Source organism: Phaethon lepturus, unplaced genomic scaffold (genome assembly GCF_000687285.1).
Source record: "Phaethon lepturus isolate BGI_N335 unplaced genomic scaffold, ASM68728v1 scaffold45699, whole genome shotgun sequence".
NCBI classification, from domain to species: domain Eukaryota; kingdom Metazoa; phylum Chordata; class Aves; order Phaethontiformes; family Phaethontidae; genus Phaethon; species Phaethon lepturus.
Window position 1 is genome coordinate 4,416 of NW_010563660.1, and position 11,730 is coordinate 16,145.

The 11,730-nt window shown below is 42.5% G+C and overlaps 2 protein-coding genes across 2 annotated transcripts in view; both read right to left on the reverse strand.

Annotated features, from left to right (window-relative positions):
* Positions 1-2,063: 2,063 nt before the first annotated feature.
* TM4SF18 (transmembrane 4 L six family member 18) lies at positions 2,064-7,058 on the reverse strand (the record flags this gene model as incomplete). Its single annotated transcript, XM_010294621.1, has 4 exons — positions 6,882-7,058; positions 5,200-5,289; positions 4,390-4,532; positions 2,064-2,244 (listed from the first exon to the last, which is right to left on the reverse strand). Coding segments are annotated over exons 1-4 (591 nt in total), but the record flags the coding sequence as incomplete, so codon positions are not given.
* A 293-nt stretch (positions 7,059-7,351) lies between these two features.
* Positions 7,352-11,730, reverse strand: part of TM4SF1 (transmembrane 4 L six family member 1) — an 8,625-nt gene continuing 4,246 nt past the window's right edge. The window contains exon 5 of the mRNA XM_010294622.1: positions 7,352-7,408. Within this exon, the coding sequence (XP_010292924.1) occupies positions 7,352-7,408 (57 nt within the window). The remainder of the gene's footprint in view (positions 7,409-11,730) is intronic.

Below are 11,730 nucleotides of genomic sequence, written 5' to 3' on the forward strand. Positions count from 1 at the left end.
TATTAACAAGCTAGCACTGGATGCTCACAAGGTTCCCTCACATATTCCCCCAAGTCACATAATACTTGACTAAAAAAAAAACCAAAACAAAAGTTTGCCTTTGAGGATAAAATAAAAAGAAACACAGTGCAGCTATTAACGTGTACTAATTAGCACGGCTGACTTCAGAGCTATGTAATGTTTCAGCCAGGCCTGGATGCCTTTCTAAAAGACTCACCTCAGGAAGACTCTATAACAGAGTTTTTTTAGTAACTGCTTTGGGCAGTTGAGAACTTCCTAGATAGAATGAGCAGGATAGGCTGCTGCTTTTCCTGACTGCCATTGTCTGCTTGTGACTAAAATTTATTCATTTAGAAATCATGGCTTCGTCCAGTGCACTAATTCTCAAGGCAACAACCCCTCCTGACGTACAGGGCTTTGAACCAGGCCCTTTTGGAAGAACAAATTGTGTTCTAAACAAAGAGAGGGCAGTATGAAAGCAGTTCTACAGCAGTTCTACAGCGGTTTATTCAAACAAAGGTGATTTCGATACAAAAGCAGTTTCATGGTATTCAAACCTCCCTATTGTCAGAATAAGCTGGAGTGTAAAAAAAATGAAGAGTCACTGCCAGGGACAACCAGGCAGGTTAGAAAACAACTCGAAAAATGTAGGTGTCAAACAGTTCAAATAACTTCATGCAAAATAGAGAGGCTTGAGAGACAAAGATTTAAGACAAGGGTTTCATTTGCCTTTGCAGCACCCGAATCTACCACCGTAAATGTTGGAGAAGCCGTTTCTCTCTTTTTCTGGAGGTGAGGGAGAAGCTGTGAAGATTTCCTTGCCACTTTCAGAGAATCCTGGCCTGCAAATAAGAAAGGAAGGAATTGCCCTCTTTTTTTTCAGTTCGAGTTCATATGGAAGTTGTTCGACTGTTCAACATCCACATCCAACCTAAATCCAACACAGGCTGGGGGCTGCGGAGGTGACCCCGCTCCACGCCCATGGACAAGCTGCCAGTATTGCTGCAGATGCCACTGGGAGCCGGGTGGGTCCCAGGCTGATGAGGCTCTTCCACTGGCAAGAGGAATGTTTGAGAGACATTGCCTCAGGCCTTGACCTCAGCCTCACGGTGAGTTCCTACAAGAAGCACTTCCTTGCCCGCTTGCCCAAGGCCCCTGCGGCCCCTGCAGCTGCCCGGCCCTGGCCGACCGGCTCCGCGGCGCCAGGAGACCTCGTGCTGCAGAGGCCGGCCGGCTCTGCCCTCCCAGCTCTTCCCGCTTACGTGGCAGGACTAGCCCTGCTCTGTGCGCGTGCGCAGGCGCGCGGGTGCGTGTGTGCGGGTGCGCGCATGCTTTTGGGGCTTGCTGCTCTTCCTCATTAGGAAATCTTTCTCAAGGTGCTGCCACTGCCGGGATCGTTGGCTACGAAAAAACCCCCAGGGCTCCTTGGTGCCGGTGGACAGGGAGGGGTAAGCCTGTCTAATTTCACTCTCCCTCCCAAGCTGGGGAAGCAGAATGCCATGCTAAACCGCGCCACTTCACCCCAGCAAGCAGCGTAGCAGCAGCAGGCCCTCCAGCTCTGCGTTCCAACGAATTCTGCAGCCCAAAGCGGAGCCCTCTCACTTGTTGTTTCAATAACCTACTGAAAACACAGTAAAAACAGATGCCTCCATCACAGCTCGATATTAACCGCTTGTATCTCCTGCTCTTTGCCGTGAAGCCCACACACTGATAAGAATGACTTTCGGTGGAATGCTAGAAGAAAGGTGCTCAGACACCTCTGCTGACAGAGCAGTAATGGACTTGGCAGCAGGGCTGAATTCCCAGGCACATGTTTAAATTCTCAATCCTAGCCATAAAGGTCGGAGTGAGCCGTCACCAATCCCTGTATACCACAAGGCATTAGTGGAAGAATCAAACACAATAGAGTTATTATCAGTGCATATCCTCTGGTAATAAAAATGCAGTAATAAATAAAGCATAGAGAATGCGTAAATCAAAACGGTAGGCCCTCCGCTGAGAGAAGCTGCTGAAGCTAAACTGACTTTGCGATGCTGAAGACGTTACCTCAGATATTTTCTTACCTGGACAAAAACAGAATAGGTCCCACAGAGTGTCCGTTTCAACTCAGCAGCCACTTTGAGAACACAGATGATCAACTGCAGTCCACTAAGAGCTATCAGAACAGAGAGTAAAATGGTATTCCACTCCACTATGTTAGCCGGTTCGGTGCACCGAGACCAAGCAGGGTAATCTGTGAGGTACCTATTAGAAAAAGAGTAATGTGAAGTAAATTAGATGTGGTGGGTGCATTTCAATTTAAATACACATTATTTTACCTAAAATATATAGAAAAAACATTGGCCTTTAGATGCGTCACGTTTAGGAGCCAGACCCTAGTCTTTCATTACACCAGCATAACTCCTGCATGGGTTTGTCAAACTCGGCTGAGTGAAAAGACTTATTTTCCTCAAATACATTTGCTTCATTAGTTTCCCTGTGTCGTGGTTTAGGCCCAGCCGGCAACTAAGCCCCATGCAGCCGCTCGCTTACTCCCCCACGGCGGGATGGGGGGGAGAATCGGAAGGGTAAAAACGAAACAACTCATGGTTTGAGATAAAGACAGTTTAATAGGTAAAGCAAAAGCTGCGCACACAAGCAGAGCAAAACAAGGAATTTATTCACTACTCCCCGTTCAGCCATCTTCAGGGAAGCAGGGCTCCATCACGCGTAATGGTTTCTTGGGAAGACGGATGCCATAACTCCGAACGTCCCTCCACCCCTTCCTTCTTCTTCGTCCCAGCTTTATATACGGAGCATGATGTCATATGGTATGGAATATCCCTTTGGCCAGCCAGGGTCAGCTGTCCTGGCTGTGTCCCCTCCCAGCTCCCCGTGCACCCCCAGCCTTCTTGCTGGCCGGCCAGCACGAGAAGCTGGACTGTCCTTGACTACTTAGCAACATCCCAAAACATCAGCACGTTATCAACATTTTCTCATCCCAAATCCAAAACATAGCCTCACACCAGCTTCTGTGAAGAAAACCAGCTCTATCCTGGCTGAAACCAGGACACCTTGCTAGACACGCAAGGGTTAGAGAGACACTGCCATTTTTTCAAATAGCAGAAGCCAAGTTTAAAATGGGAATTTTCCTTTTATTGATTTAATTTCAGCTTTAGGTTAAGTCCAGCTGACATCAGTACTGTGCAGAGAGCAGGAACACCCCAATGCCATCATTCTAACCAGTGCATGCTGCCTGAATGGCAGAGCTGAGCTAAGTGTCACCATGTGCAACTTCCAGTTGTTCTAGAGCCATGCTTTGCATCCTTGAGGATCATAATGCGCACAGCTGACGTGCCCTTTTAACTGTGAGACATGCTATAACCTGGAGGTCGATTGCAAGAACCCTTGTTAGACTCACTTGCTCAGGGTCGTTGCTTTTTTTCTAAACATTTATAACTGAAATGCTTTAAGTCAAATCTGGAGTGCATTATTCAGCATGTGGCCCTTTTTGTTGAACTCAAACTCTCGTATTTGTATTCCAAATGGGATGGTAATGCTGGTCATACATAGCAGAGATTGCAGGATGCACTTTGGTGTTTTAAAGTAAAGCTGACAAGTCAGAGAAGGCCATAGTGTAGGAAATATTCCTGTTGGATGCTGAAGGAACTTGTGATCCTCTGACATAGGTATTCCTCAGTGCATTCAAATGCAGCTGAAAGAGCTTGGCATTATATGACTCGAAATATTAAAGTCTTATAAAACTTTGATCTTTTAAAAGGAGAATGTAAAATCTTGCAAAAGCAGCCTCTGCTGCTCTTTGATCTGAATCAAACTTTTCATGCCTCTAGGAGGCTGAGACATGGACAACACTTTGTCTACCTCACTTACCTGTTTTATTGAGATACAGCAGCTGTATGCAAAAAGTACCAGTGATCAAACCACAGACTTCATTGAGATTTAGGAGTTTAAGAGAAACCTACTGAGTCATTAAATATAAAATATTATATAACATTTATATTATATTATATTATATATAATAATGTAATTTTTAAATTAAAAACTTGAGGAATTTGAGAGAATATGCTGAGAAAGTGTCCGTCTACACTCAGTCTAATCTTACAATCTTTACTACACATATGATTGTGACCACCACCAGAGGAAGGACACTTAGCTAAATGGACCTCCAGGTGTGATCAGTACAAACATTCTTACATTTAATCTTTCCTTACAAGGAGGCAAATACCTGTGATGATTCTGGTGCTCATTCAAGAAGTTGAAAAACCTCATTCACCAATCTAGGTCTTGTGTTCAAGAGACTGTGCCATTTTGTGTAGAACTCTGAGAATTTGTCTGACTATTGCTTTGATGAACAGTTTCTTCCAGAAGAGTTACACTGATGTTTCTTACCCTCCAGCAGTGTCTTTGAAGATATAATCCCATCCACCTGACGAATTGCAGAAGGGGCCTTGGATCAACCCCAAGGTAAAAATGATGCAACTGTATCCAGAGAAAGCAACTCCAAGCAGGGCTAGCACAATTGAAATAAAACTCTGAAGAGAGAAAAATATTACTGTGTGGGACAGTGTCCACAGAAAATACAGACATTCAGCCTGCCTAGCTACTTCCTGATGGTTGAATTTCCCATTTGATTGTCCCAGTTGTCATTATTCACAAAGAAAAATACCAGGTAAAGAATAGTAAGCATACACATACAAAATAAAGATTAAGACAATGTTTAAGACAGTTTCACAACTCTCAGTTAAATATTGTTTGGGGGTTTTATTTTATTTTTTTTTAAACTTGCATTTTTGCAAAATTGTTTCCCAAAATGCTAGAGGAACACAACCATACATTAAACATGTTTGCATCCCGGATAGCATATATAGAGTTGTCACTGGAAAAAATAGCTTCCAAATAATGCAAGCAAGGGGACGAAGCTACTCAGTTGTGGCACTTCATCGAAACTCTCAGGCCTTCTACATTCTTATTTTACTTAACAAAGCTTTTTTGTGGTTTGTTTTTCTTTCATTCTGCTTACGCATCAGAAGGAGGAAGCTACGCTTTCTGTAACCTCTCAACCCGACTTAGAATACTCCTCCATGAAAGGAAGTGGAAACAGACCCACGGAGAGTGCAGGAGGAAGTGCTGGGAACAGGGCAGCAGGAAGACATTGGAACAAATCCTGGAGACATGCACAAAAATAGAACATAGACTCACCCTGTAGGTTTTGTTACAGCTCTCACTCTGGCAGCACCGATAGAACATGCTACACTCCAGTGTTATTAGAATGACTGCCAACAGAAGGATCTATAAGGGGACATTATAAGGTCAGTGAAATGACTGCAAATATTAAGGCAAAGCCTCCTTCTCCCGTGGAAGGTGGGCACTTGCATCTGTTACGCTCGGTTGAAATGGTAAAGCTGCTCAGTAGGAACGCACAGTTACTCAAGGCACACCGTGGAACTGTGCTGTTCTTATTAGGCTGTCGCCGTACTTGTTTCTTGCACTTGAAAAGACAAGAGTACAGGGTCTCCTGCCACAGCAAAGCGCTACTGGCATGGACACAGCTATACCAGTGAAGCTGAAAGAGTAAAACCAAGCTCACAAGTAAAAGAGTCAATACCAATTAAAGGAAGGGTATTTTATCGCTACAACCACATCAGTTCAACAGCTTCTTGCTGACCGTGGCAGGGATCAGTGTATCGCCTTCCTCACCAATACAGTTATGCTAGAAAAACTCAGTAGTACAAGCTTTTTGTAAATTCACCTGGATGTTCATTTGCTTTCTCTGTCAAGTATCCATACTGCTTTTCCCAGACTATAGTATTATTTAAACCTGATACTAGAGTAATTTCAGTAAATGGAGTTTGGACTCCAGAACCACAAACTGCCACAGGAGAGGCACTAGTTTGAAAGTGGAAATATGAAAAGGGAATGTTCCTGAATCACAGTACCATCCTCTCACAGGCTGCTGTCCTGTTTGTAACAGGATAATATATGTGTTTTTAATAAATTGGTAATGATCCTAGGGCTAAAAATGCTTCACTGTATGAATATCACTGTTGCAGTTAACTTTTTCACAAATTTTCAGCTATGCTTTTCTGCTCAAATGATGTGCCTGGTATTTTTTCCCTCCACTAGAAAAGATTAGTTTTTTCTTCTGCTTTAGGAAGAATACACCATTTCAAAAGAATGTCACATGTTTTAATGACTCTTCCAGTTCAGCATCTTCATAAAAACACCTTACTTATGCAGATGAGACATTCTTAAATATTGATTGCGTGCATACACTTTTATTACGTAACTGCTTTCTGTCTCTGAGGCTACAGCTCTTCATGAATGCAGTGAACAGTACGAGCAGTGAGCAACTATGTGTTAGTTTATTACTGCAGATGAGCATAATACAAATGTAATGGAGGGAATTCTACTATGCCAGACAATATTCTGTATTTAACCTAACAACAGTGGCACTTGACGCATTGTGAACTGTATCCAGTCCTCTAAATACTGGCCTGCATACAGCTCTTAAAAACATCTGAACCGTTCTGAGAAGCTTTTTTAGTTTTTGTTAAATTTTGTTTTGGTGAAAGAGCTCTGACTCAGCCTCCATAGAGGATTAAATCAACGTAGTGCCACAAGTGTAAATTACATGTAAACAAAAAGCCATCAGAAAAAAAAGTCAGCCCTGCAAAATTAATTACATGAAATTAAATAGTACACTTCGCATGTCATTCACTATATTCAAATTTTTTTCAGTTTAATGAAGTTGTTCTGCCTGCAGTGTTTTTGCCAAAGTAATCCGTATTCTCTTTAAAAGTACAATTACATTAGTGCACAGTAACCCAGTATTATTTGCAGTAGAACGCAATTCATTAAAAATCCATAGAATTGACACTTACCATCACACCTGAGAAACAGATCCCTTCAAAATACCACACGTAGTTGGGAAGCTGGTAACTGGCAGCCTGCGAAGCTTTCCCGTTTGGGAAGTATAATAGGATGTTAACAACAATACTCCAAAGTGCAAGCGGTATCAGCAGACAACTCAGGCAGCTTCCACATGTCTCTAAAGCCATGTCTCAAGCACTGTCGAAGCTTTGTACTTCTAAGCTAACAAAAGATGACAAGGTTTTAAATATGAAAAGTGTTTTGACCTCCTCAGTTTGATCCAGTCACTTCACGTTCACAGGAACCAGGTGACTGGGGTATGATTCCAGCAACAGAGAAGTGCTTAAGAGTTTGCAGAACAATAGATGAATATCGGTCTAAACTCGCTGTCCTTTCTAAGCGTATGTCTTTAAGAAGCGGTTTCCCTTCTAAAGGATCCTCCTTTGTGATCTTTCAAGTGAAGTATGTCTAGAAGTCAGACTCAGGAAGGAACTTCAAAAATCCCATTTCCTAGCGGCTGCGTAGAAACGCAGTCCTCCTGAGAACACGGATTAAGATGCAGATATTCGGTGACACAGGGCAGCTTGCTCAGCCTTACTGCAGCTCCAGATTTTTCCTACTTCCCATGGGGAAGGGGGCTGCCGAACGCTAAACATGTCCAGTCTCCCTACAGAAGGCCACACATCGCCTCACTCTCACTCCAGAGAAAATGATAAATACCAGAGCTTGGCAGACACGGCCATAAGGGTGAACCAACACTTGCTGCCGATGCGGGGCAGCCTCACAAGAACACCAGGCTGAGTCTCAGCCGCTGCAGAGAGTATGGAAACCCAAATAACACTAGTTAGAAAAGGCCAGGCAGTCACACTTTAATTAATTACTCTTTTCCACAGCATTATGCAGCTGACTGGTTTGATGAATCAAATCCTACTATTTCTCCAGTTGTTTTACTCTCTGCTTGCAGCTGGACATGCACAGCTACAGATCTGACCGAAGTACATGTGCCTTCTTGTACAGGACAAAAGGTCTGGCTGTTTTTTGAAATGCCTGCTGTTTTGCACTGTGCAAAGCCAGACAGTTTCCCCGCTTTCATGTGTCATCATTCCCTAAGCCACTAAACATCCATCCCAGTAACACAGAGCCAGAGCTGTTTGCTCCACCACACAACCCAAGCCTTCTTTCCACGCTCCTGTGAGTCATCAGAAAAGTAACTCAAGAATGAGTTTAGGATTTACACAATAGGAGAGTCGTAGTCAAAAAACAAAAATACTGGAGCTTTATCAAAAGCAAGAAGGCTGATTTTAGAAGCAATGATGTCATGGACATATTTTCCTTCTGTTTCCTCATGAGCTGTTTTAGGGTCTGTACACATGAGCCTTCTCTCATATCATAAAAGCTGTTTGGGTTGCATGTTTTAACTAATTCCTTCCTATTGCTTCAAATGAGATCACCCACGGAAATGGGCATGGTGGTACTTATGGAATTACACCATTTTTCTACCCCTTCTCTGCTGTGACTCTCCTCTGTTTCCCTCTCCCCTTCTTTTTCTAGGATGTTTCATTTTGAAGTTCTCAGACTTTACTCTGGGGATCTTTCCACATGTCCTGTTTTACTTCCTAATCACTACAGACACTTTTTCCCAGCCTCTTCCTAATTGAAATTAGCAGCAAACCTCCCTTTGCAGGCTCACAGGCATGGGCAGAACTCGTATCATCAACACTGTGCCTTACAGATCAGAGAAAACAGCTGAATTAAAAGCAGGCACATCACATCCCCACAGCTGATTTTTTTTATTACAAAACTCAGAGAACATGTAATAGGCTGAAATCTTTTTTTCTAAAAGCAAAGGCCAAAATTACTAGCAAGCAGCTTAGTTTATAATCAGATTTGCTGCTACTTCCCATAGTAATCCGTTCTGATTAGAAGAAACTTACACCTGAAACAGCATTCTCTCTGCAGTACAGCAGTCTGCATCATGATTTATTTTGTATTTAAACTGAGCTCTGCAAATACCAAGTCAAGATGTGTTTTTTTTTGCTGGCACACTATACTGCTAAAGCAGGAAGCAACCATTTTATACTAATTATTAAGCAAACCTGGCAAACAGTTTCTCAAATATCTTACCAAATGTTGCAAGAACTGCTTTCCTGTTGCTGTCAATACTCATGAGTTGATGCCGAGCCCATTACCGAAAAGCCATGTTTACTCTGGATGACTTCTCTGCTAACTGAAATGGATTTAACCTAAAACAACTGATTCTCCACATTGTAACTGATAAAACTCCCAAAACACTGTCTTATGCATCAGGAAAAGGATTTCAACTGGCTTTTTTTTTTTAAAGGACAATATAAACAGTGAGTAGTAAAGCTGTGCATTAGTGCTACATGGATCAGAGCTAAAGTTTTAATACTAAACTCTAGCCTAATAATTCTGTCCATTGGCTTTTCTAAAATTGTTTCTGTTCTTTAATTAGTTGTATCAGAAAGACAAGTAACAATTATGCAAGCATAAAGGCAAAATTTATAAGTTGTGTGGGAATTCCATCAAGACCCTCTTTTCCTCCCCATCTCACTCCACACTTAAACTTGCAGATCTGTTTTCAAACAGTGCTTCTTCACATACAAAGACACCATACTGCACAGCAGCAAGGAATTTTGTGTGTGTGTATGCACGTGCACGCGCATATTCTCCTCCCTCCCATAGCAGGGCAAGACAGGGATAAGCACAACAAGGAGAAATGGTATTAAAGACTGCCCAACTACTTCTACATATTTATGCATGAATAAATGGTATTGCAATAAGCCAATATCCTGAGATTCTAAACACAAACTTTTCCTATCATCTGTGAGTTCTTTTGTTGCTGTGGATGTATGTGCACAATTTCATTTTCACAGTTAATTTCTTTTTTTTCTGATGTGTATTTGTACGGTGCCAACTTGGCTGTGAGGCCAGCCTGAGATACACTTCAAGTTTCTGGCTACCTTTAAAAACCACCCTCCTAGTTACAAATAGTACTAAGTACACACTGACAACTCCTGGGAAATTCTTTCTCTCCCATAAACAGAAACTTGCCACTTTTCAAAGACCACATTAACTGCTAGATTCCAAAACTGAGCAATAATGGTAATCAATCAGCCTTATTTCTTTGAAATAAACGGCACGTCACATTTTTTTTTCACTTGAAAAATGCCATTGCCAGTAGCATACTGACCTTGCCAGCAACGCTGTTGGCAGCATATCGTTCAGGTTTACTTCACCTTGTGACAAAACATTCACTGTAACATGCTACAAGCCCCACTTCAGCGGTTCTTGCATGGGATCTTAGAATACTGCCTCCAGGCTGCTTAGTGGTGAAGTCAAATATTTCAGATTAATCCATCACTGTTGACCTGAATTTGCACTATATTTTCTGAACACTGCTATGCCTGGGGGTCTGCTGAGCGAGGTAGCACACAGGACCCAGACCCACATTTTGTTTTGTCTCAAGACTCTGCTTAAGTAATCAGGAGGTAAGCCCCCCTTGGGAGAGCAGCAGAAGGGACACAAAGCTGTGGTTCAGCTGCACAGGAGCTTCCCTCTGACCCTTGGAGTGGCCATCAGCAATGAACTGCTAGCCCAGCCCAGGACCAAGACTCCACACACATGGTTGTATCTGTCACAGAGCTGTTGCTGAACTATCACGTCCTTGATGTCCAGTTGCCTTGCTCAGCTAAATGATCTAAACCGAACAGTGAGCAGTTCCCACTCTGACAGAGCCTGCTGGAAAGGAAAAGTAGGTTATAACCCGGCTGCTTTATATCAGTGTTCTCACACCACCACTGTCCTTTACTCTAAGACCAGGAGAGCAGTGGTTCAGTATGGACAGGAGAAGAATCACTGACACCTGCTGGGTATTTTTAATACAAATCTTTATTTGTGAAATACAGGAAAATTTCAGAAAAATCCTGAAAAGGTGAAGTGCATGTATCTGCCCTTGATCATCCACATTTTATTGCTGCTTTGTTTTTGCTCCAGCTGAGTATTCATTTATATCCAGGCCAGACTAGATTGGGTTTGTGTTCATTCCAACATCAGAATGAAAGTGCAACTTTATTGGGAAAGCAGCATAAAAGTACAGAGCTGCTGTGTCAGTGGAAAGAAAAAAAATAATCTTCAGTGACACGTGTTCAGGCAGTTGCCCGTACTAAGATTAAATGACCCAAAGAAATTCAGGATACATTTTGCCTTTAGATACCGGCAGATTAGTGGAAAACCTGCATGTGACTCCATTAAAGGCTGGCCCCAAGTCAGTTAAATTGATGGCAACAGCACAGTTTGACAACAAACAATGTACATTTTAGTATGCATGGAATAATTAAAAAAAAACCCCACAACATAAACCAGAGAATACTCGATACACCACACACATGCACCGATGTCAACACGTTGTCAGGTTTCTAGCAAGCATATGTCTGTGGGTGGAACAAAGAGAAAGAAACACATATTAAGGGGAAGAACGCTAATATTGTATCCAACTATAAGAGCTAAAATTAACCTGACCACATTTAGACAACCATAGCATGGCTCTCTTACAGCGCAGTTACAGCGTGGAAGACAGGAGTGAGAAGACACCATAATGTATGAGTGATACAAATCATATCTTGTTCATACCGTAAGCCATTGCAATTCCAACGCTACCACTGTGATACTGATTTTAACAACATGCTCAAACTGATTAACAAGACCCTAAAGAAATTTGGAGGAAATTCCCCTTCCTCACTCAACCCCCCCCCCCCGCCCCTTCAAAAAACCATTCAGATCTGTCTGCAGGTTTTGTTAGCTGTGTGCAATTTAATTCCTTCTCCTACCCCGCTTTCCCTA